Source organism: Aethalodelphis obliquidens, unplaced genomic scaffold, assembly GCF_003676395.1.
Source record: "Aethalodelphis obliquidens isolate GAN/ISIS:26980383/991018 unplaced genomic scaffold, ASM367639v1 scaffold35, whole genome shotgun sequence".
NCBI classification, from domain to species: Eukaryota; Metazoa; Chordata; class Mammalia; order Artiodactyla; family Delphinidae; genus Aethalodelphis; species Aethalodelphis obliquidens.
This window is the reverse complement of record NW_020837979.1, coordinates 11,024,226-11,049,576: the sequence shown is the minus strand read 5'-3', so window position 1 is coordinate 11,049,576 and position 25,351 is coordinate 11,024,226. Positions and strand designations below refer to the sequence as shown.

Sequence of the window (25,351 nt, the reverse complement as noted above, 5' to 3'; positions counted from 1 at the left end):
CTGCTGCTCATTTTTCTTTCTTTAGATATGTTAATACTAAATTGTGGTCTTTTTAGGCTGATCTCGGACATTACATATTGATTTAAAAAAAATTCAAATTCTGTGTTTCAGTGGTCCATATAACTTTTTATTCCCCCATGTAATTTTTTTGTCTGCACCAGTGTTTTAAATGTTGTCTAGACAGTGAGACATGAATTTATTAAAGCATTGAGAGGCCAAAATTTTTTCCTCACCCACCTTGGGCTTCAATTTCCTCTTACCAAGCTCTTATCACCACTGATGATCTATATCACGAAGCTGCTTTGAACCGCCTTTGCTTTCTAGCTGATGGCTGGCCTACTTCCGTCAGCAAAGACCACACACGGCAGAATTCTCCAACAAATGTTCAGAGCATGGTGTGAGAGATAAAAGGGCCACGGCTGTGGGTCCCACGAAGCCAATTTGCTCTACCCAACAAAAAAACTACCCCTTACCCCAAACTTTAACTCTGGCAACCAACTGACCTAGTCAAGTTACTGGAAACACCTAGAGGGGTTAGTGCACAGTAAATATGATCCAATGTAAACTCATTAAAAATACTGCAAACCTCAAGATCTATGACTTGGTAGTCATGACACACCAGTATTTACACAGACAACACAGTCCCTAACAAATATTTTCACTTTCATAAGCTCTAAAATCCTAATTGTTAGTGTCTAATAATTTTTATTTCCTACTGTGATCATGTGTATATTTAGAAAATTTTCAGAAACACAAAGGCTTCATCACAATCATGGCATTTCATATAACCATAAAAAGAATTTACTGAATTTTAAAAGGGATTCAGAGTCAAATTTTGGAGGTCAAATACTTTTTTGCTGAAGACTTCTTTACTAGGTTTTAACTATAATTTTTAAAGAATGATAAAGAATGATTCACATTACATTTTCTGAGACAGGATCAGAAAAATTCATTCTTGAAAATAACTATGACCCGACTGGAACAAAAGAAACCCTTAAAAGGTTAGGATCACTTAAAAACATTTGCCTAGTTTAAAATATATAATATTACAATGTGTTATGTTAGTTTATGTTAAATTAATGCATGAGTTGATACTACATGTTGCTCATTTATAATTTATTGTTATTTTACTGTTATATTAGTTTATTATACTTACCAGAAAACTTGATCTCAGTAGAGTTAAACATAGTTTTCCTAAATATCAAAGGTCCTGATTTCTATAATGACAAACAAAGAAATACAGAAAGCTCTTGTTAAAAAAATTTCTCTCTACTGTTTAAGAGTATAGTTTTATCCTGGAAAATACATAGTTCTAATCCTTTAACTCCTATGCCTGGAGTGATTATTCTTTGAAAACGTAAATCTGGGACTTCCCCGGCAGTCCAGTGGTTAAGACTCCGTGCTTCCACTGCAGGGAGCACAGGTTCAATCCCTGGTCGGGGAACTAAGATCCCACATGCCCCGTGGCTCGGCCAAAAAAAAAAAAAAAAAGGCATTAAAAACATAAATCTGATCACATCACTCACTGGCTTAGAACTCTGTCTCATGTAATCTACTCCCTGCAGTGGATGTGAGGCTCCAGAAGGCTCCTGGGGCCAGCAACACACGGCGGGTGAGTGCGGCTGCCACTGTACGATGACTGCTGTTCAGACGGAGAACCTGTCTGTGCATCTGCAGCTGCTCTTGTGGTATCAACATAAATGCACTTCTGATAAAACAACTGACCCTCTCCCTAAGTTATGGTTTGCCGCGGTCTCTTTATAAGAGACCAAATCTCACTGCCGCTCACAGGGCCCCGCCCACCGCTCTTGCACCTTTCTCGCAGGTCCTCAAAAACATGATACTCCTTCCTGCCCTCAGGATCTTAGCAGTCAACTTGAAACTGACTTGAAATCCCCTCCCTGTCGCTCTCTTTATCTAGTTATTTCCTTCTTACCCCTGAAAGCCCAGTTCCAATATCCCTTTCCTCAGGGTGTCTTCCCCTGGAGCCCACACCAGGCCAGGCCCTCCCTTCCACGGTCTGTAAGACCCATTCCTCACAACCCGTACCACAACCAAAATGAAATCTTACACTAGTTATTTAATGTCTGCCCTCACCAAGAAAAAAAATCCTGTGAGAAGGGATTGCGATAAACGAACATGTGGTTAGGAATTAAAGAAAAACACTGACAGGACAAGCAGCTCTTTCTTGATAACCTCTTCTCCCTCCTCAACAGTTTCAACATCAATAAAACCCAGGGCCCAGACCCTTCCTCTGAGCTGCACATCCACATACCCAATTACCTAAAGGTCATGTCCACTGGATGTCCAATAGACAGTCCACACTCACTTGCCCTAAACCAGACACCTGGTCAGGGAACTCGATCCCTCATGCCACAACTAAGAGTCTCATGCCGCAACTAAAGATCCCGCATGCTGCAACTAAGACCCAGCACAACCAAATAAATGAATATATTATTAAAAAAATTTTAAAAAAAGAACCATTTCTTGATAGATTTGCAGAACAAATGAAAGAAAACTCCACTTTCCTTTCCTGTTCTGAAGAACAAGTTTTGACAACTTGAAATGGGGAAAAAAAAAAAATCAGCCTACTCTTTGCAAAGAGCTTTATGGATTGCTACTGTCCTGAATCACACAGGACTAAAGATTACGTGGGACCCAAAGGTAATTTTTTCTTCCTCACGCAGGAAGCAAAGTCATTCTCTCCCCATGGCCTTTGGAATCTCACCATCCAAAGTATACTTGGCAAAGATCTTTACAGATATGGTCAAGCAGTCTGTATGCAGCCGATTCACTTCCAACTTATTCGGACTTAGTTTATGCTACTGCCTACTCACTACAGAAGCAGCATCAAACAGTAAGTGTGGTTCTCTGAGTTTTGCTTTTTACTGTTCAGAGAAATTTAATGATGAAGATACACAGGCTCTATCACTGGCGCACAAAATAGGGCACCAACCCAGAAGAATCCTGGCAAAAATGGTTGCACTGGGTCTTAAAGATTCAGAAAGATATGTACTCTCCTTCCTTTATGCAGCTTTTGTGTTATAGGAAGAATCTGTAGCCTCTGGTACTTTCTCTTTCCGGTTGAGGAAATCAAAATATAAGTTTTGCCTTTAGAATTGGGACATCGTTTCCATACATGTGGAAAATAGTCATCTCAAACGGAGCTGGATGAAACCTCTGAATCTAGAAAAGCAGGAGATAAGGCCTCTTCGATTTCCTGTCTCTCTTCAGCAAATCTTTCCAAAATTCTACCTCTGCATTCCTCCCACATCATCTCATGTCTACTGGATGTCAAGTTCTCAAATGGCCTGCCCTGGAAAGGAAGCGTTTCCACACACTCATGCCTCCAGACAAGCCTTGCAAACATCCCTTAATTTCTTTCCAAAATTCTACCTCTGCATTCCTCCCACATCATCTCATGTAACTACTGGATGTCAAGTTCTCAAATGACCTGCCCTGGAAAGGAAGCGTTTCCACGCACTCATGCCTCCAGACAAGCCTTGCAAACATCCCTTAATTACACATCCTGCCCCCGCCCCCCGCCCACACACGCTCCCAGAGCTGTGATGTCAGGAACCCAAGAAGAGGGAAAGAGGGGTGGGGTGACTATTGCATGTTCCCTTCTCATTTAAAGAAAGAAAGAAAAAAAAAAGGCACAAGCTCCTTCTAAATTTATGCGGAAACTGAAGCCCTGGAAAATCCACCCTGTGGCCACACGGGTGCGGCCCTGTGGCTGCACCCGGGCACGAGGAGAGGTCAAATCCAAAGATGCCTTTAGGAGTGCCGAGGGGTTCAGGGCTCAGGTCTGAATAAACGAGGACCTGATCTAGCCAGAGCAGGTCGGAGAAGAGCGAGGGGCCAGGACTTCGGGAATGGTGATCCTCATGAACAGGGTTCAGAAGGGATAGCAATCCCCCAGCACACAAGCTTGACTGATCCTCCCCACAGCCCAGGTCGGGCCGGAGGAGGGGGCGCTCCCCGCGCCGAGCAAAGAGCCCAGAGAAAGTATCAGGGCACCCGGGGCAGACCCGGCCAGATCAACAAGACCGAGACCGGCTCCTGGAGCCCAGAGAGCCCGGGGAGGACCTGCGGGCCCGGGCAGCACCTCGCCTGGGTCCCGACACTCCACTTACGTCATTGATCGTCGCTGCCCAGAGCCCGAGCTCGGGGACGGCGCCCACAGCCGCCGGGCCCCAGCACAGGAGGCAGAGGGCAACTCGCAGCAGCGGGCGCCTGGCGGGAAGGCGGCCGCGGGATGAGAACCAGACCCCAGCCCAGCTGGTGGCGGCCATCTTGACGCGGAAGCCGCACCTGGCGCTCCGTGGCGCCCGCCACGCCCCAGGCCCGCACCAGGTGCAGCTCCGCCCCGGGCGGGTTCGGGTCCGGGAACTGTGGCTGGGGCATGGAGGCGGGGCTCAGGGCCGGCCGGGGCGTGGAGCTAGAGGTGGGGCCAGAGAGTGGAAAGGAAAGGGGGCGGGCTAGAGGGAGGGGTCCGAGCATAAAGGCGGGGCCAGGCAGGGTTGGGGAGCCGGGAGAGGAGGCGGGGCCGGGAGGGCGTGGAGGAGATGGGCGGGGCTCAGAGTCAGGCCGGGGGGAGGAGGCGGGGCCGGAGGGGAGGCGGGGCTCTAAATCAGGTCCCCGCTGGAAGCGGCTTCAGCCCGAGGCGGGAAGCTGAGGTCCCAGAATTCGCATGGCTCTGGTCGAATGCTTAGTGGGAAATATAGGATGGAGCTACTAGCTAAGGTTTTTCTCTGTGTATTTCAGTTTCTTGAATCCTCTGCATTTGTCCCCCAACCCCCTCATCTCAGGGGAAATAAATTGTTCTCTAAATTCACGGTAAGTGCCTGGAAAGTGCTTTGAGGTCCGGTCCGTTGAACCCAAGGCGTAGTACTGTGAGTATAATGTCGGTAGGATGGTTAAAGATTTTTAGAACAAAGTTGCCTGGTTACTTAAAGCTCAGAGGGGCAGAGCTTGGGTCTGTCTTAACTGTGTACTTCGCCAGGCATTTTTGACTGTGAAACCTGAGTAAATGTCTTGCTGTCAAAGAGAACTACAGTAGTTTATTATTAAATGTAAATAATGTCCAGAGGGAGAATACAGTCCTAGTTTAACATTGTCATTAACGTAAAATAGGATCGATTTATAGTCAAGAGGATCTGGCCTTATCAGTCATCTTAGTCACTTATTTAGACTAATTACTGAGAGCCTAATGTGTAATAAAGACTGCACGTGCATTCCATACGTGCTTTTCCCAGCAAGCAGTTGTGATCATTTCTATGTGGGTGGAAATAATAGACTACACCAAGGCCTGGAGGAACAGAAAGACCTACCAGATGACTAGTTATTGGTGTGAGATGGACAGTGGCAAGACTGCGAATATTTAAACAGTAGCAGAACATCCAGGTCCTCCTAAACACTTTAGTCTAAGACATCAGAGGGGTAATGATGGTTTTTAAGCAAGGCGGATGAAGTGACCAGATTATTTTGGTTAATCTCAGTCATATGAAAACTGTGTTAAGGAGGGCAATGAGATGATCAGTTAAGAATATTTCAATACTTTGTATGACCAGTTAAGAATAAATTACAGTAATTCAGAGATGGTGGCCTCAACCACAGAAGCTTCCATTAGAATAGAGATTTGGATGGATTCCAGAAATGTGGGAGATGGAGATTTTAAATTAAAAGACCTTGGTGATTGATTAGATATTGGAGCTTAGGAAGGAGAGGAGTTGAGGCTGGAACCAAGGTATCTGGCTGGAACAAATGAGGTGTGGACCATCTGGAAGAGGAGAAAAGTGAGGAGATCCAGGACTACATGGCTTCACAAAGGGGTAATTTATTTAGGTAACTGTACATTGGGGAAAGAGGAATACCCAAACAATTCAAGGAGTGTTGGACTCACAGTCTGAGTTGGTGTTGGCTCCCTATTAGAATGAGAGGCATAAGGGGCCAGGTAATAAATAGAATCTGGGCCCATAGTTGGATCCACTGGGTCCACAGACCCACGTGGTGGTAATTATCCTGGTTCCAGATTGTATAATTGGAATATACATAATGAGTAGCTGAAATGACCTTACACTGGTCCTCGGTGTCTAGAATAAGAGCTGTCTTAATGGGGAAGTCCAGGTAGAATCCTCTGAATCTGCCCTGCTGGCCAAACCATATTGTCTCCTGGGGGGAATGGCAGAAATTAGTGCTGCCTTTAAAAGATGCAATGGTGGTGGCTACCATCACATCTCCATTTAATGCCTCTTCCACTGTAGGTGCTCCTGTTGGTACAATATTATTTACAAAGGACACTTTGTGTCTTTTTCCGTTGATCCACTCACATCCCTCTATCCCAGATATCCTTGTCCCAAATCTTCTGATCTTTCTCCTCCCAGATTTCTGACCAGCTGGCTAAGCCATTAACCACTGCCCATAAATCCATGTATGTTTAAACTTCAGACAACTTCCCTTTCCACAAAAAGTGAATAAACAGATGCGTTGCCTAAAGCTCTGTCCCTGTGCCCCACCCTGGGGACACTGGAAGGATTTCTTCCTCACCTTTGTCTTTCAAGGCCACCCCTGAGCAAGACTAGAGTGCAGCTGCTATCCTTTTTCAACTTGCCCCTACCTATGGAGCCGATCCACCTATGTACCAAGCTCAGGCTTTTAACCTCTCTATCAGCTGGTCATAAATAGGATCTTCCATGCAGCCCTGGGTGTGAACTGAGGGAGAAGCACTTTTGCAACTTTGCTTGATGTCAATGAAAGTAGATAAACAACATCTATTAACTACAAAGCCCTTGATGACAGAGAAATGATTGAAAAAGTTTTCTGAATTGGAAGAATTATTGTTAAAGTGCCCATTCCCCCCAAAGTGATCTACAGTTTCAGTGCAATCCCTATCAAAATTCCATTTTTTCACAGAAACAGAAAAATCCTAAAATTTGTATGGAAACACAGGAGACCCTCAAATAGCCAATGCAATCTTGAGAAAGAAGAAGAAAGCTGGAGGCATCACACGTCCTGATTTTAAACTATATCACATACAAATGTAGTTATTTACAAAAGAGAAAAATATGTACAGATATTGAAAACAAACTTATGGTTACCAAAGGGGAAATGTGGGGAGAGGGATAAATCAGGAGCTTGGGATTAACATACACACACTACTATATATAAGATAGATAACCAATGAGGACCTACTGTATAGTACAGGGAACTCTACTCACTAGTGTATGATAACCTATATGAGAAAATAATCTGAAAAAGAATGAATATATGTATATGTATAACTGAATCACTTTGCTGTACACCTGAAACTAATACAACATTGTAACTCAACTATACTCCAATAAAATTTTTTAAAACTATATTACAAAGCTACAGTAAAAAAAAAAACCCTCCGCCCCCAAAAAAAACAGTATGCTATTGGCATAAAACAGACACATAGATCAATGGAACAGAATAGAGACCCTGGAAATAAACCATTGCATAATGGTCAATTAATTTTCTACAAAGTCTCCAAGAATACACAATGGGGAAAGAACGGTCTCTTCAATAAGTGGTACTGGGAAAACTGGATATCTATATGCAAAAGAATGGATCCTATCTTACACCATACACAAAAATCAATGCTAAATGGATTAAAGACTTGGTCATAGAGCTGAAACCATAAAACTCCTAGACGAAAATGGAGGAGCTAAGTTCCTTTACATTAGTCTCGGCAACGATTTTTTGGATTTGGGACCAAAAGCAAAAATAAATAGTGGGACTACATCACACTAAAAGCCTCTGCACAGGAAAGGAAACCATCAACAAAATGAAAAGCAACCTATAGAATGAAACTACTTGCAAACCACACATCCAATAAGGAGTTAATATCCAAAATATACAAGAACTCATACAACTCAATAGCAAAAAAACCAACAACAAATAGCCCAATTTAAAAAATGGGAAAAACACCAGAATAGACATTTCTCCAAAGAAGACACACAGATAGCTAACGGGCACATGAAAAATGCTGAACATAACTAATCATCAGGGAAATGAAAGTTAAAACCACAATGAGGGTCTTCCCTGGTGGTACTGTGGTTAAGAATCCGCCTGCCAATACAGGGGACACAGGTTTGAGCCCTGGTCCAGGAAGATCCCACATGCCGCGGAGCAACTAAGCCTGTGCACCACAACTACTGAACTTGCGCTCTAGAGCCCACGAGCCACAACTACTGAGCCAGTGTGCCACAACTACTGAAGCCTGTGCGCCTAGAGCCCATGCTTTGCAACCAGAGAAGCCACCACAATGAGAAGCCCACGCAACACAACTAGAGAAAGCCCGTGCATAGCAATGAAGACCCAACACAATCAAAAATAAATAAATAAATAAAAATGTTAAAAAATCACAATGAGATATCACCTCACACCTATTGAGATGTCTATTATCAGTAATAAATAATGATAATACATAAAAGATTAAATAAATAGGACAGAAAGAAAACCTCTTCCTTACAGTAGGACACCAACAAGTAAATATAGAATGAATGATGGAGTTAGGAAATCATCATTTGGTAACTGTCATACTTACACTTGACTCAGAGAGAATCATCAATTGGATTCTAAAATTAGTAAAAGTTTGTTGAGGAAGTATCTGCCACAAACTATATTAATTACAAAGGGGAAAATAGTAATTTTATAGTAGAGAAACCTGGCAGACACCACCTTAATGATCAAAGTTAATATCACAAAGAGTGGGACAAATTGACATGATATGTCTCACACTGTGATGCCATGAAAAGAAGCAGCATCACTTCTGTGGTATTCCTGCCAAAAATGCATCACCTGAATTGAATCATGGGGAAACCTCAGATAAACTCAAATTGAGGAACATTCTACAAAGTAACTAGCTAGATTGAATTTCTAACAGTTGCTTTTCACAAGAAACTTGTATATCATATAAATATTTTTCTATTGTGTCAAAGTTTTATTGTTTACTAATGCTTCATACAGACCCCTTTTTATGCAACCATTAAAATTCAAGAGCACTAGGAAATAGAATCGTTTCTAGAACACTAGCCAATCCTCACCAGTAGGTGACACTAGCTGATTGAAGATATTTTATATAAACTACTGTCTACTCTAAATGGCTTTTTAATCCAGAGTTTTCATCTTCCAACTTCAATTGATGATGCTATATATACCTCTAATTTAAGCCATTAAAACCTTAGTCAGCAAACACTGTGTGCCTTAGTGCTAAGTATCACACATTTGATTGCTGGTAAAGGACTCAACAGGGATTTTACATTATTAAAGAACAAATGCTTTTATGTGTTATTTATTTATTTATCTTTACATCATCTTTATTAAGCAAAATAATAACAACAGCATATATGTTATTTATTTTTTAAACATCTTTATTAGAGTATAATTGCTTTACAATGGTGTGTCAGTTTCTGCTTTATAACAAAGTGAATCAGTTATACATATACATATGTCCCCATATCTCTTCCCTCTTGCATCTCCCTCCCTCCCACCCTCCCTATCCCACCCCTCTGGGTGGTCACAAAGCACTGAGCTGATCTCCCTGTGCTATGCGGCTGCCGCCCACTAGCTATCTATTTTACATTTGGTAGTATATATAAGTCCATGCCACTTTCTCACTTCATCCCAGCTTACCCTTCCCCCTCCCTGTGTCCTCAAGTCCATTCTCTACGTCTGCGTCTTTATTCCTGTCCTGCCCCTAGGTTCTTCAGAACCATTTTTTTTTTTAGATTCTGTATATATGTGTTAGTATTTGTTTTTCTCTTTCTGACTTACTTCACTCTATATGACAGACTCTAGGTCCATCCACCTCACTACAAATAACTCAATTTCATTTCTTTTTATGGCTGAGTAATATTCCATTGTATATATGTGCCACATCTTCTTTATCCATTCATCTGTTGATGGACGCTTAGGTTGCTTCCATGTCCTGGCTATTGTAAATAGAGCTGCAATGAACATTGTGGTACATATCATACTGTTTTGATGATGGTAGCTTTGTTTTTTGTTTTGGATGTATTAGGTCTTTGTTGCTGCACATAGGCTTTCTCTAGTTGTGGCGAGTGGGGGCTACTCTTTATCGCAGTATGTGGGCTTCTCATTGCAGTGGCTTCTCTTGTTGTGGAGCACAGGCTCTAGTAGGCCTGTGGGCAGGCTTCAGTAGCTGCAGCATGTGGGGTCAGTAGTTGTGGTGTGTGGGCCCTAGAGTGCACGGGCTTCAGTAGTTGTGGCTCATGGGCTCCAGAGCGCAGGCTCAGTAGTTGTGGTTCACAGACTTCATTGCTCCACAGCATGTGGGATCTTCCCAGACCAGGGCTCGAACCGTTGTCCCCTGAATTGTCAGGTGGATTCTTAACCATTGCGCCACCAGGGAAGTCCCTGTATTATATTTTGAAATCAGAAAGCATGATACCTCCAGCTTTGTTCTCCTTTCTCAAGATTGTTTTGGTTATTTGTGGTGCTTTGTGTTTCCAAGTGCCCATTAATAGATGAATGGATAAAGAAGATGTGACATATATATATACATATATATATATATATACACAATGGAATATTAGCCATAAAAACTAATGAAATCTTGCCATTTGCAACAACATGGATGGACCTAGAGGGTATTATGCTTAGTGAAGTAAGTCAGACAGAATAAGACAAATACTGTATGATTTCACTTATATGTGGAATCTAAAAAACAAATGAACAAATATAGCAAAACAGAAACAAAGTCATAGATACAGAGAATAAACAGGTGGTTGCCAGAAGGGAGGGAGGTGGCGGGGAGGAGAGAAATAGGTGAGGGAGATTAAGAGGTACAAACTTCCAGTTGCAAAATAAATAAGCCATGGATATGAAATGTACAGTGTGGGAAATATAGTTAAGAAATATGTAATATCTTTGTATGATGACACATGGTAACTAGACTTATCCTGGTGATCATTTTGAAATGTATAGAATTATCAAATCACAATGTTGTGTAACAGGAACTAACATAGTGTTGTAGGTCAATTATACTTGAAAAACAAACAAACTCATAGAAGAAGAGATTAGGTTTCTGATTTCCAGAAGTAGAGGGTAGAGAGAGGCAGAACTGGATGAAGGCATTCAAAAGGTACACACTTTCAGTTATAAGATAAATAAGTACTAGGGATGTAACGTTATACATGAAATGTGTTCAGTGAGTAAATCCCAAGAGTTCTCAACACAAGGAAAACATTTTTTTCTATTTCTTTAATTTTGTATCTATATGAGATGACGGATGTTCACTAAACTTATTGTGGTGATCATTTCATGATGTGTGTAAGTCAAATCATGATGCTGTACACCTTAAACTTATACTGTGCTGTATGTCAATTATATCTTTATAAAACTGGAAGAAAAAATAAAAATTAGGTTGTCATTTTACTGTTGAGTTGTAAGAATTATGTATAAATTCTGGATAAAAGTTCCTTTTATCCAGATTGATGATCTGTGGTTTTGGATTGGAATATTTAATCCATTCACGTTTAGTGAACTACTCATCACTGGCTAAGCAAGAAACACTGGGAATGCCAGGCAGACTTGTAAACTTCCTGAACTTGGAATATATTATCCAAGCTACAGACAGATCCATAAACAAAATGTGGAGGCCTCATTGGCCCAAGATGTTTAAGTACAACGTCTGATCAATGACTGGCTTACTACTAAGCTCTGCTTGACTCCCGGATGACCCCTTAAAAGCCAGACTTAAAAATAAAAATGCGAATAATTTTAAAAAAGCAACTGAGCAGAGGCACCAGTGTTCAAACATTGCAGGAGAAACGCAATCTACAGGATTAGTTCAGGCAAACCCCTAAAGAAACAGTGATAACAACCACCCCTGGAAGGAGAGACAAATTAGAATCCATAGTTGTTGCAATATATGATCTGAAATATCCAGTTTCAACAGAAATAGATTAAATGGGTAAATAAACAAGAATATTAATGTGTACACAGGAAAAAAGTAGTCAATAGAAACTTTCCCTGAAGGGATCCAGATGTTGGACTGAACAGACATTTTATTATGTAAAAAAGCATCTATTTATAAATATCTTCAAACAATGAAAGAAAACCATTTTTTTAAATCAAATAGAGAATATCAATAAAGAAAGAGAAGTTATGAAAATAACTGAATGGAACTTCTGGAGTCGAAAAAATACAATTACTAAAATGAAAAACTCACTAGAAGGGCCCAACAGCAGACATGAGCCAGCAGAAGGAAGAATCAGTGAACCTGAAGGTAGATCATCACTGATAATCTCACCTAAACGACAGGAAGAAAAAGAGTTGGAGAACCACACATTTTTGAATGAGAAACTATCTTCTGTCTCTGGAGAAACTATGTTAAAACAAGCCTCGTGGAGTTAAGTACTCATGGAGTACTCCGTGGAGTTAAAGAAGCAGCCTGCATTCTCTTGTTCAGACTTGTAACATGATGGAATTTTGGTTTTCAAACTCCAGCTGATGGCCCTTTAATTTTAAGTCAGATGGGGCTGGGCCTTGGAGCCTGCTTCCAGGAAAAGCGTTTGATCTAGCTCTGAAGTTTGTTACAGAGTCTGGACAGCATCTGCAGGCCTGGCTGATCTGCTTTACCGTGGTATTAATAGACTTCAATAAAATGTGCAAGTCAGAGCCCTCTGAGGAATATTCTTTAAAGAAAGTATTCATTTGAAGCCTTCTATTCCCTCTTCTGGACTGTTATCCAAGACAGCAAGGTCTAGATTGCTGTGCTTTGCAAATCCCAATGTCCCAGTTCTGTTCAGAATATAGTCACTAATATTCTCAGTGAGTATCAGTTGAATGGGTGAGTTGATTGTATTCGCACATGGTTGATGTTCAAAAACACTTTTCTTTTTTCAAAAATACTTTTTTGGTTAGAATTTGTAGATGTGCAGTTTCAGTAAATCCACAGATTAATTTAAAATGATTGTGTCCTTAAGAGGTAGGAAGGGTTAATATACATAATTCTCAAGCATCTCTTTCGAATATCTATGCATGGAATCCTAGATATTATACATGAAAATATTCTAAAGTAGTGGTCTTTGGGTTACAATTTCTGCAAATAATCACTACATTAAAATACAAATAAGTTAGGTAATTTAGACATGCTTTTTAAAGTTAAACAGGATTGGCAATTTTACTTCTATTCTTAGACCTTTAAAAGGGAGAAAATAAAACCTACATATAGAGACATCACACGTTACTGAAATGTTCATTAAAGAAAGCAAAACTTCCCGTTTTCCCATTTGTCACTCAAGGTACCTAAATGTCTTTAGAGAAGTTAAGTTGCTGTTATAACTGGTTTATTTTTGGGTGAGTTACTTTCCTACCAACTCAGCAGAAGTTCCAACTTGCTTTTTTCATTTACCAGGAGAAGTTACAAAATTCTTTACTTTCATGAGTCAGGACAAGTCTGGCCAGAATCGACCTGATTTGTAAGATACGAGCTGTGGTTTGGCCTGTTTCCTGAGAGGGAATCTCTGCTTGGTCTGGGGGACATGGAAGAAGAGGGAGGGTCTCCTCCTCCCTGGAGGGCACTCTGACACCTCAGGTCCCCAAATCCTGTTGGTAAAGTCACCACTGCTTGCCATCACCCATATATGGAAAGAGAATGGTCACTGAAGCTCAAATAACTAAACTCCAGGACGAGACTGATAGGAGAGGTATCTGGGCATCGCTGTGTAGGCAGGTGCCGTCCTCTGGGGGATGAGGACCACTCTCCTGCACCCTGGCCACTTCCCCTACTGTGTGCATCAGTGGCAAAGATTAAGTCTTTTTCTTTTCCTCCTCTCCTTTCTCCTCTCCTCTCCTCTCCTCTCCTCTCCTCTCCTCTCCTCTCCCTCTTTCTCCCTTCCTTCCTCTCTCCCTCCCTTCCTGCCTCCCTTCTTTCTCTCTCTCTCTATTCTCCTTATTATTATTATTTTTTGGCTGCATTGGGTCTTAGTTGTGGGATCCTTCGTTATGGCGCTCGGGCTTCTCTCTAGTTGTAGTGTGCAGGTTTTTCTCTCTCTAGTTGTGGCGCGAGGGCTCCAGAGCATGTGGGCTTTGCAGTTTATGGCATGCAGGCTCTCTAGTTGAGGCGTGTGAGTTCAATAGTCGTCGCATGCTGGGCTTAGTTGCCCTGCGGCATGGGAGATCTCAGTTGGACCAGGGATCGAACCCACGTCCCCTGCATTGGAAGGTGGATTCTTTACTACTGGACCACAAGGGAAGTCCCTTTTTCTTTTCTTTTTTGAATTAGTTTGCGTTATTTTGGAGGCGGTTGATAACATAATCAGGGACAATATTTCTACTATGACAAATGGTGAGTTTGTACTGCATAAGCAATGAAATTGGGAGAAGCCTCTGATTGGGAGAAGCCTCGATAACAAGCATAAGGTCCTTTCAAGGACCTTGCCACCTCCCCTTCCTACAGGGGGTTGCAGGAGGTGTTGCAATCTCTACTGTACACTGATGGACACTTGGGCTCCGGGAGATCAAAGTGACCTGACCAAGATTGCCCAAGGAATGCTCACAGGACTGCTTCCTGTCTAGCCCTTGCTGTTGGCTGCGTGGTCTGACTCCTGAGGCCCTGATTCTTCTCACTTCTCCTTTCTACTCAGAAAGAAAGGCCAGAAAAAGGAATGGAAAGGGGGGTGGGGAGGAGGGGAGAAAAGAGAAGGAAAGGAAAAAGAAGAAAAAAGGAGGGAGGTGGGGAGGGGAGTGAGGGAGGGAGGGAAGGAGGGGAGGAAAAAATAACCCTCCCAAGGCAGAGCTAGTCTCACCTGTAGGTCACAAGTATTTCTGGTATTTGTTTATTTCTCTTGCTCTCCCCAGCCCTGTCCCAGCCCTGTCCCAGCCTGGCTGAAGAGAATGACTGTCTTGTTTCTCCCTGTTTTCTCTCCCAGACTTTTGGCCCATAGGAGTCACTTACAAAGGTAATTTGAGTTTATACAAAAGAGAACTTGAAGGGCTATGTTCAGTTCATGCTCAGAAGTCTATACAAGACTTTGCCAGGGATCGGGTCCTCTGAAAGTTACTTCTTTCAAACATTCCAGCGTGGCTGAGAGAAGAACATGGTGGTAGCGACCGTCTCAGCGAGTGTCTGAACGAGGGGAGTCCGGCTCCATTCTCCTGTTGGGAAAAGGAGGCTGGGATGGGAGTTCTGCCCATCACGCCCCATTTACCCAAGGCCCTGGGGCATCGCTGTGGGGTTGAAGTGAATTTCTCTGCCATGTTTGTTACTGTCTCAGGAAAAGCCGGAAGTCACAGCTTTCTCTCTACAGCAGAACTGGCCCAGGCTTTCCAGCCCTTCTCGGGCCACACGGCATATACTGAGCAAACTGGACAGGATTTGGGGGGCTGTGGGCGTTTGACGACCTATTCATTGTATATTTATTTACATTATGTAATTAAAATTAGAAACACAAAACACAAAGTGTATTAGTTTAGATATTTAATATTAAATGTGTATGAAACTCCCAAGTATGTTTTTCAATTTGCTTATTTATCTTACAGATGCAAATATACATTTAAAAAAAAATATTTATTTAATTTATTTATTTGGTTGCGCTGGGTCTTAGTTGCAGCAGGTGGGCTTCTTCGTTGTGGCTCATGGGCTCCTTAGCTGCGGCATGTGTGCTCCTTAGTTGCAGTGGCGGCCTTCTTAGTTGTGGCTCATTGGCTCCTTAGTTGCGGATCACCAGCTCCTTAGTTGTGGCATGCAAACTCTTAGTTGCAGCATGCATGTGGGATGCAGTTTCCTGACCAGGGATCGAACCCGGGCCCCCTGCATTGGGAGCACAGAGTCTTAACCACTGTGCCACCAGGAAGTCCCGAACATACCTTTTTTTGGCGGGGGGGGGGAGCTGCACGGCTTGCAGGATCTTAGTTCCCTGAGCAGGGATCAAACCCATGCCCCTTGCAGTGGAAGCACAGAGTCCTAACCACTGGACCACCAGGGAAGTCCCCACAAACCTACCTTTTTACCTTGGGTTTTTTTGCTTAAACTAGCCAGTCAGTTCCTGATCAAGACATTCTCAATAGTTACCACCAGTAGGAAACTTTATCTGCACAAAGTAAAAAAATAAAAATTTTCTACGGATTTTCAAATAACCATTCAAAATTGTCCAACAGTAGAAATGATCTTTCTAGGCTCTAACAGCCTTTTGTTTTTTTCCTTTCACGGATAAAATGTGGTGCTAGCATTTCTCCTAACAATGCAGTTTCCTCGCCAACCCGCAGAACTTTCTTGTCTGGAGCATTTCACAGTAACAATAGAGCTGGCAGACCCTGGAGACTGGGGCATCTGGGCTGGCATCCGGGACCAGGACCCAGACTGTGAGGGCCACACACTGATCCCTGCAGGCTGCAGTGGCTTGGGTGAGGCTACTCACAATTGCAACACACCTGGGGATGCCAGTGGCCCTGCGCCTGCGTGGCTGCCCCAGGGGCTGAAGGGATCAACACTGAAACTGACCACATCAGTCTACTGCTTTACTAGCAGAGTAAGTGAGCCTCCTCTTGCCTCAGTCTGCCCAGCTGTGACATGGAGATAATAACAGTAGTACCTACCTGGTAGGGTTGTTATGAGGATTAAATGACTGCCAGGCCTGGCCACATAATAAGGGCTATCTATGTGTTTGTTAAAAAAAGTTAAAAGGTCGAGAGGCTCTAGAGCAGACCCCCAAATCACATGCTTAGAGCCAGCTAGAACTGGATTCCTTCGTTCTGAATTCTAGCTCCCGCCCTCTCTAGACACGGGCCATAGCAGGCCCTCAACCTTTCCAGCCTCTGTTTCCTGGCCCACGCGTGATGATGGCACTGGTACCCACGTTAATGATGTACATATTAATGTACAGTTCACATAAAGTGCTTGAGACATAACAAGTGCTCAACCAGCAATGGCTGTTATGACCCAGCAGAGCCAGGACGTGAACTCAGGGGTCCTAAGCTCTGAGCTTGTTCCCTGTCCACTGCCCGCGTCTCCCTCCTACGAGTCTCGCCTTCCCACAGAAAAGTGCTTAACTTCTTGGACCCTCTTCTAGAATTTTTTTTTTTTTTGGCCATGCCACGTGGCATGCAGGATCTTAGTTCCCTGATCAGGGATTGAACCTGTGCCTCCTGCAGTGGAAGGGCAGAGTCCTAACCACTAGACCACCAGGGAAGTCCCTTCTACGATTTATTTGAAATCTTTCCACTCAGATTGTATTTTTCAACCCTCTAATATTTTGTTTTGTTCTTCATCTTTGGGCTCTCTGGAGTGGTTTTTCCATATCTTTAAAAAAAACAATGTCAAGTGGTCAGAGCAATTGCATCGAGGGCCCCGCATCAAGGGAATTCCTTTGCAAAGGCACTGAGGCAGCCAGTGGCCATGTCTTTCCAAGTCTCAAGTAAGTACCACGCATCTTTCCTCATTCATATTTTATTAGGAAGCCAGATCGGAGAATTCATCAGTTATAAAACTTTAAATATGAAATGAATCTCTCTTATCAAAGAGATGATTCAGGTGGGAATACCAGATTTTTCTTAAGAGCAGAAGCAAAGGCAAATATGGCATTTTATTTTACAAATATTTAATAGTCATGAAAAAGGAAAAGAACTTTAAAAAAACAACTTTGTGCCAACGTGAACATCTAGGAACTGCTGTGGAGATGGGGCTGTTAGAGCTTAAATGTTAAGATCATCCAGAAAAGTGACATAAGTCATCTTTTATTAAAATAGAATATCTTTGTCTCTTTCCACCATATACATATAGATATTTTCTCTTTAAATAAATATATGTTATGTATTCTAAACGATGACTTACTTGACAACATTCACGTGGTGCTTTTGGGCCAGGGCATTGACTTGGTAAGGAAGACATATACCAAAAACATCGAGTGTATGTGGGTTCTCGTATGGAGGAATTTCCAGGATTTGGGAATGTGTCTCAGCTCTCCTCACATGAGGACTTCCGAGTCTTCTGAGGAGTCGTTGGCAAATAAGAGTTCATCTGACGCTGGGCTCCCCAAGGGCAGCGTGCTGGACTGGGACCAGGAGACCCCATTCCTTACCAGCCTGTCCTCCAGTAAAACACCGTTCCTTCCCGCCGTCCCCGTCGCCGGGGCAGCAGGAGCCTGCTCTTCCCAGCCCTCGCTGACCCCGTTCAGGATGTACCTTCCCTCGTGAGGTCTGTTGTCATGGATTTCTGCGGTGACCACGCTGACGGTGGCGCCGGGTGTGCAAGAAGCAGTGACCAAGTCGGGATGGATGTTCACGTCCAGCTGAGCAAGTGCCGAGCCCTCGGCTGGGCCCTCGCAGCTCCCCGGAAACTGTGTGTTGACGTAAATGATGTCGGCTTCGTTCTGAACTTCAGGCAGGCTTTCCAAGAGCTTTTCTAGCTGCAGCCTCAGCATTGAAAACGTGGGGCGGTCCAAGGGCTCAGCTCTCCAGCAAGAGTGCATGACTTCATACCTAGAAGCAAAGAAGAGTGTTATCTCCTGGCACAGCACGTACAGCCCAAGTGCAATCCGCCCCTGCTTCTCCCACTCAGGTGGGAGTGGAGGGGCTGGGGGGAGGGGGAGGGGAGGGGGTCCTGGGAGCAGACAGGTGTCGGCACCAGCTCCACACTCACCATCGTTCCAGGCCTTGGGAGGCTCGAGGCATGAAATCGAGAGGGGGGCTGGCGTGGGCAGGTGTGTGAAGAATAAGGGCAGTGCTGTGACAGCGGCAGGTGAGCCCTGGGCTGGGACAGCCCCGATTTGAGGCGGCCGCAGCTTCGTGGCACGCGTAGGGCTGCTGAACCTTGGCCACCTGCTGCTGCTCCGTGAAGGAGAAAGGCTCTGGGGCCCCTGCTCTTCTCCGTGACTTCGACCTCCTCCAGTAAAAGTAATAACCGCTGACCTGTCATCGGCATCTACTATCCGACAGCCATCGTGTAAGGTACTTTTAGAGACACTAGCCTGCTTGGCAGCACGAGCCCACACACAGGTACTGTGATCCCCATTTTACAGAGGAGGATCCTGAGAGCGTGATGCTTGGCCCCAGGGCGAGGGTGAAGCTGTGACCCACATCAAAGAGTGTCTGACGCCAGAGCCCATGTTCTTAACCACTGAGCAGCCCTGCTTGCCATGGGTCAGACCCTGACAGGTTTAGGTTCTACCCTGTGGCCAAGGGGGAACCACAGAAAGATTGTGCTTCGGTGCGTTCCCATGACCAGATGATAATTTTAGGAAAGTTGCTTTGGATGTCACCCAAAGGATGTATCAGGATCCTGGGGGTGATGAGAACAAGTCAGGAGACAGAGGAGCCTGCACTCCCCTGTAGGAAACAGGGACCCGCTCGTTCACGTACATATACTGTGGATGTCACTGCGCCAAAGTTCCCACAAGTGTCACCACCCCCAGGCCCCGCCAAGCCCTGGACCTCTATGGTCTGACAGTACTAGCAGACCCCGTTTTATTGCAATTCGTTTTATCACGCTCCAAAGATACTGCGTTTTGTTTTTTTTTTTTACCAGTTGAAGGTTTGTGGCAACTCTGCATCGGGCAAGTCTATTGGTGTCATTTTCCCAGGAGCATTTGCTCACTTGGTGTCTCCGTGTCACAGTTTGGGAATTCTGACAATATTTCCAACTTTTTCCATTATTGTTATGTTTGTTAGGGTGACCTGTGATCTTTGATGTTACTAGGATAATATTTTTGAGGTGCCGCACACCGTGTCCACGTAAGACAGCAGATTCAATCAAAGGACGTCGTGCGCGTTCTGACTGCTCCACCGACCGGCCATCCTCTGCCTCTCTCCTTCTGCTCGGGCCTTTCTATTCCCTGAGACACAACGCCGGTGAAATGACGCCAGTTAATAACCCTAGAATGGCTTCTAAGCGTTCAACTGAAAGGAAGGGTCACAGGCCTCTCACTTTAAGGAAGCTAGAAATGATTAAACTTAGTGAGGAAGGCGTGTCAAAAGCTGAGGCAGCCCGAAAGCTAGGCCTCTCGTGCCGAACAGCCCAGGTGTGGATGCAAAGGAAAAGTTCTTGAAGGAAATTAAAGGTGCTACTGCAGTGAACACATGAGTGATGAGAAAGCAAAACGGCCTTATTGCTGATGCGGAGAGTCTGAGCGGTCTGGATGGAAGATCAAACCAGCCACAACATTCTCTTAAGCCAAAGCCCAATCCAAAGCAAGGCCCTACGCAGTGGTTGAGAGTCCGCCTGCCGATGCAGGGGACGCGGGTTCGTGCCCCGGTCCGGGAGGACCCCACATGCCGCAGAGCGGCTGGGCCCGTGAGCCATGGCCGCTGAGCCTGCGCGTCCGGAGCCTGTGCTCCGCAATGGGAGAGGCCACAGCAGGGAGAGGCCCGCGTACCGCAAAAAAAAAAAACAAAACCAAAAAAAAAAAAACCAAAGCAAGGCCCTAACCCTCTTCAGTTCTATGAAGGCTGAGAGAGGTGAGGGAGCTGCAGAAGAGAAGTGTGAAGCTAGTAGAGGTTGGTCCATGAGGTTTCAGGAAAGAAGCCGTCTCCATAACAAAAGGACAAGGTGCTGGTGTAGAAGCAAGTTATCCAGAAGATCTAGTTAAGATCATTAATGAAGGTGGCTACACTAAACGGCAGATTTCCAATGTTGACAAAACGGCCTTATATTGGAAGAAGATGCCACCTAGGACTTTCACAGCCAGAGAGGAGAAATCAATGCCTTGTCTCAACGCTTCAAAGGACAGGCTGACTCTCTTGTTTGGGACTAACGCAGTTAGCAGGTGACTTTAAGTTGAAGCCAGTGCTCATTTACCATTCCAAAAGTCCCAGGGCCCTTGAGAATTATGCTAAACCTACTCTTCCTGTGCTCTATAAAGGGACCAACAAAGCCTGGATGACAGCACACCTGTTTACAACATGGTTTAATGAATATTTTCAGCCCACTGTTGAGACCTCCTGCTCAGAAAAATGGATTCCTTTCAAAATATTCCTGCTCATTGACAATGTACCTGGTCACCCGAGAGCTCTGATGGAGATGTATAATGAGATGAGTGTTGTTTTCATGACTGCTAACACGACATCATACTGTAGCCCAGGGATCAAGGAGTAATTTAGATTTTCCCATCTTATTATTTAAGAAATATATTTTGTAAAGCTAGAGTTGCCATGGATAAGAGTTTCCTCTGATGAATCTGAACAAAGTAAATTGAAAACCTTCTTGAAAAGATTCACCATTCTAGATGCCGTTAAGAACATCTGTGATTCATGGCAAGAGGTCAAAATATCAACATACACAGGAGTTTGAAAGAAGTTGATTCCAACCCTCATGGATGACTTCGAGGGGTTCAAGGCTTCACTAGAAGAAGTAACTGCAGATGTGGGGGGAAGAGCAAGGGAACCAGAATTAGAAGTGGAGCCTGAAGATGTGACTGAACTGCTGCAATTTTAACCTGTGGTTTTTTTTTTTGGCTACACGGAGCAGCTTGCGGGATCTTAGTTTCCCAACCAGGGATCAACCTGGGCCCTCGGCAGTGAAAGTGTGGAGTCCTAACTAGTGGACCGCCAGGGAATTCCCTGAATTGCTGCAATTTTATGAATTTTAATGGATAAGGAGTTGCTTCTCATGGATGAGCAAAGAAAGTGGTTTCCTGAGATGGAATCTACTCCTGGTGCAGATGCTGTGAAGATTGTTGAAATGACAATAAAGGATTTAGAATATTACATAAACCGAGTTAATAAAGCAGCAGCAGGGTTTGAGAGGATTGACTCCAAGTCTGAACGAAGTTCTCCTGGGGGTAAAATGCTATCAGACAGCATCGCGTGCTACAGAGAAATCGTTCATGAAAGGAAGAGTCGATCGATGCAGCAAACTTCGCTGTTGTCTTATTTTAAGAAATTGCCACGATGACCCCAGCCTTCAGCAGCCACCGCCCTGATCAGTCAGCGGCCACCAACATCGAGGCAAGACCCTCCACCAGCAAAAGGATTATGACTTGCTGAAGGCTCCAATGATGGTTAGCATTTTTTAGCAATAAAGTGTTTCTTTAAAAAAAATTTATTTATTCGGCTGCGCCAGGTCTTAGTTGTGGCATGTGGGATCCAGTTCCCTGACCAGGGATCGAACCCGGGCCTCCTGCCTTGGGAGCACAGAGCCTAAGCCACTGGACCACCAGGGAAGTCCCCACGGAGTGTTTTTAAAATTAAGGTACGTACACCATTTTCTAGACATAATGCTATTGCACACTTAACAGACGACATAACTTTTATATGCACTGGGAAACCAAAAGATTCCTGTGACTCTCTCTACTGCAGTGCTCTGGAGCTGAACCCGCAATATCTGGGAGGCGCGCTTGTACTGGGGAAAGGGGGACCCTGAAAGACACCTGCTGGCTGTGGGGACCCAGTGAGATAAGAAAGAACAAGGTGGCCTCTGTGTGTCACCCTGGAGACGAGGAGACCGAGGGCCGGTGCCACGAACCACAGTGGCTGCAGCTGGGAGGCTGTGAGTTCGGCCAAGGAAAGGTCCCCCGGAGGTGATGGGCGCACCGCCCAGAGCGGCCTCTTGGGTGATGGGGACCTGGTCATCCAGAGGTGGGGGTGATGCCGTAAGAAGAGGTGGCCCTCAGCGGGCAGGACCGGGGAGCGGGGCTCCAAGCACACCCTGTTATTTCCATTGCTGTATTTCTCAGGGTTGACTGTAAAATGACCGAGGGGCAACCAAACACAGGAGTCAACTCCTCTCCACTAAGGTGAGACAGCAAACAGAGGTGCTCCGAAATATCTGCCTCAGTTTTAAAAGAAAAGACCCCAGATATGGAAATGCAGAGAGCTCTCTGTCCTTCGCCAGTATCCAGACTCAGAGGGGACCTGGGGAGCGGGCTTGGCTCACCAGAGCCTCTGCGAGCCCGCGGTGTGAGGAACCAGCCTGGGGGTGGGGACCGCGGAGCCGCTGCTTCCTCCGGCTTTTCCCCAGCCTCCCTCCCCCAGCCGCAGGGCATTGCTGACACTGCAGCTCTTTCACCTAAAAAAACACCTCTCAAAAACCGACTCAGCATTCCCTCGTCATGGCTCTACACGCAGCATCTATAACCACAACGTGACACAGCTTAAACCTTGCTAAGACCCCAGATAATCAACTTCCCCTGGAGCACCGAAGAAGCCAAGAAAGAAACAGCCACAAAAGTCTCCATTCAGTATTGTTTGACAGAAATGGCTTCCTCATTTGCAGAAGCAAACGTTTCATTCATGTGGCCCTTTCAGAAAGGACCGTGAAGCCTCAGATCTAATTGAATTAGGATTTTATGATGTTTCTTTTAAAGGGCTTATGATTTCTGTGTCTGTTCTAAATGTTATAGATTTACAACCATAATCACCACCACCACTACCATACCCCCCCAAGCAGTGTGAGGCTCTGATCAAAAAAAACTTTCCTTCTGTTTGGCCACGGTGGATCTGGGAGGCCCATGTGCAAACTGACCGGGGCCTCCTCACCGGTACGAGGAAGCAGGGCCAGAGTGTGAGTGTGGGTGCGCGTGTGTGGCGCCCTGCACAGGCCCACCTGCCCGAGCAGCGCGGCCCGGCGTTCCACGGCGGAGCCCACGCTGGCCCACGGTCCTGAAATGTTCTTGCTAAACATGGTGAGAATACCCCTCTCCAAGCCCATGACCCCTGTTACGTTGGGGACAGACTCGTCATTAGGAAGGTTCAGATCACCAAGCTAGAGGCAGTGCCACAAGAAATGAGTTTTTAAAAGTCGGCAAGGTGTTTGGGAGGGGATCGAGTTGTAAAGATGCTATTAATCACGGGCACCATATGTGACACTTAGCGTGCGTGCTTCCTGCAGGCTGAGAACTCCACACACTTCTCTGTTAACCCTCCAGATACCTCTGCAGAATACGTGACTACACTTTTTTGGTGGCTGGTCACGTGGCACGGAGTGGTCAAGTCAGCTGCAGTGGCCACAAACGTGGCTAGTTAGGAGGCAGAGCCTGGCCTCTCTGACTCCAAGTCCCAGGCCTCTCCCCGTACTGTCCACCCCGAAGAGAGAGGGGCCTGTTGGGATGGGAAGGGCACTGTGGTCCTGCACGCTGGGAGCTCGGGGGCGTCTCACGCCGGCTGAGTGTACAGTCTCCCTGGGATAGTTTTTTTTTTTTTTTTTTAACAATATTATTATTATTATTTTTATAAATTTATTTATTCATTTAGTTATTTTTGGCTGCGTTGGGTCTTTGTTGCGGTACGTGGGCTTCTCATTGCGGTGGCTTCTCTTGCTGTGGAGCATGGGCTCTAGGGGCATGGGCTTCAGTAGTTGTGGCTCACTGGCTCAGTAGTTGTGGCTCGTGAGCTCTAGAGTGCAGGCTCAGTAGTTGTGGCACACGGGCTTAGCTGCTCCACAGCATGTGGGATCTTCCTGGACCAGGGCTCGAACCCGTGTCCCCTGCATTGGCAGGCGGATTCTTAACCACTGCACCACCAGGGAAGTCCATCCCTGGGATAGTTTTAAAACATATACATTTCTGGGCCTGCTCTGTACCAAGAGAATCACAGTCTCCAGGCACAGGGCTGAGGAATCACATTCTTAGAATCTCCCCTAAGCAATTCTGAGGACCAGCCTGAAAGCAAAGCCACTGGCTCAGATTTCTAAATTTCCTGATTCAAGATATTCCTGTGATTGGTTTGTTTAAGATGTTGAATGAAAAGAGAAGCATGACTGCTTCAAAAGAGGGCAGAGAATTATCCAAGTACCTCACGCATTGTAAAGTCGGCCTACTTATCTATAGGATACATAGTCATCCCTCGGTGTCCATGACAGATGGGTTCCCAAAGCCCCAGCGGATACCAAGATCTGCAGACCCCTTACAGTCAGTTGGCCCCCCCGTATCTGTGGGTTCTGCATCCGCCCGTACAGAGGGCCGACCGTATTTCCTAGAGGGGCTTACAGAACTTCAGAACATGTGCGGGCTCACTGGAGATGTGCACACACCGCTTCCCACACCAGGAGAGGCTCCTGTGCCGGACATCTGCGTGTGTCATCTTCTGCCCACACCCGCCTGGCTGAGTGTCCCCACCCACTATGGCTGTGTGTCCCCCAGGTCTTTGCAGGGTGCCCCGAGATGAAGAGCAGCTGACTCACAGTTCATCCAAGCAGTCCTCTGGCTGTTTCAGCCTGTGGCCGTGCAGAAGGTAGTCATATATTTCGTGGTTCTGGACTCCGGGATAGGGGGTCATTCCACGTGTGGCTATTTCCCACATGGTCACGCCAAATGCCCACTGAGGACAAAGCGACAACGTCAGGATGCAAGTCTTTTCAGAAAGGCTGAATGGACTTTTTCATCGGGAAAGGTCATTTCCTTAGAGCCCCGGCAGTCATGCACAAAGC

At 45.1% G+C, this 25,351-nt stretch overlaps 2 protein-coding genes across 2 annotated transcripts in view; both read right to left on the bottom strand.

Moving 5' to 3' along the window:
- Nucleotides 1–4,383, bottom strand: part of TMEM87B (transmembrane protein 87B) — a 47,772-nt gene extending 43,389 nt beyond the window's left edge. Inside the window, exons 1-2 of the mRNA XM_027129043.1 lie at nt 4,137–4,383; nt 1,157–1,217 (exon numbers count right to left, since the gene is read on the bottom strand). Of these exons, the coding sequence (XP_026984844.1) occupies nt 1,157–1,217; nt 4,137–4,295 (220 nt within the window). The 5' untranslated portion in view covers nt 4,296–4,383. The remainder of the gene's footprint in view (nt 1–1,156; nt 1,218–4,136) is intronic.
- Nucleotides 4,384–17,573: 13,190 nt separating this feature from the next.
- Nucleotides 17,574–25,351, bottom strand: part of MERTK (MER proto-oncogene, tyrosine kinase) — a 111,400-nt gene continuing 103,622 nt past the window's right edge. The window contains exons 18-19 of the mRNA XM_027129042.1: nt 25,106–25,242; nt 17,574–18,471 (exon numbers count right to left, since the gene is read on the bottom strand). Coding sequence (XP_026984843.1) covers nt 17,958–18,471; nt 25,106–25,242 — 651 coding nt within the window. The 3' untranslated portion in view covers nt 17,574–17,957. The remainder of the gene's footprint in view (nt 18,472–25,105; nt 25,243–25,351) is intronic.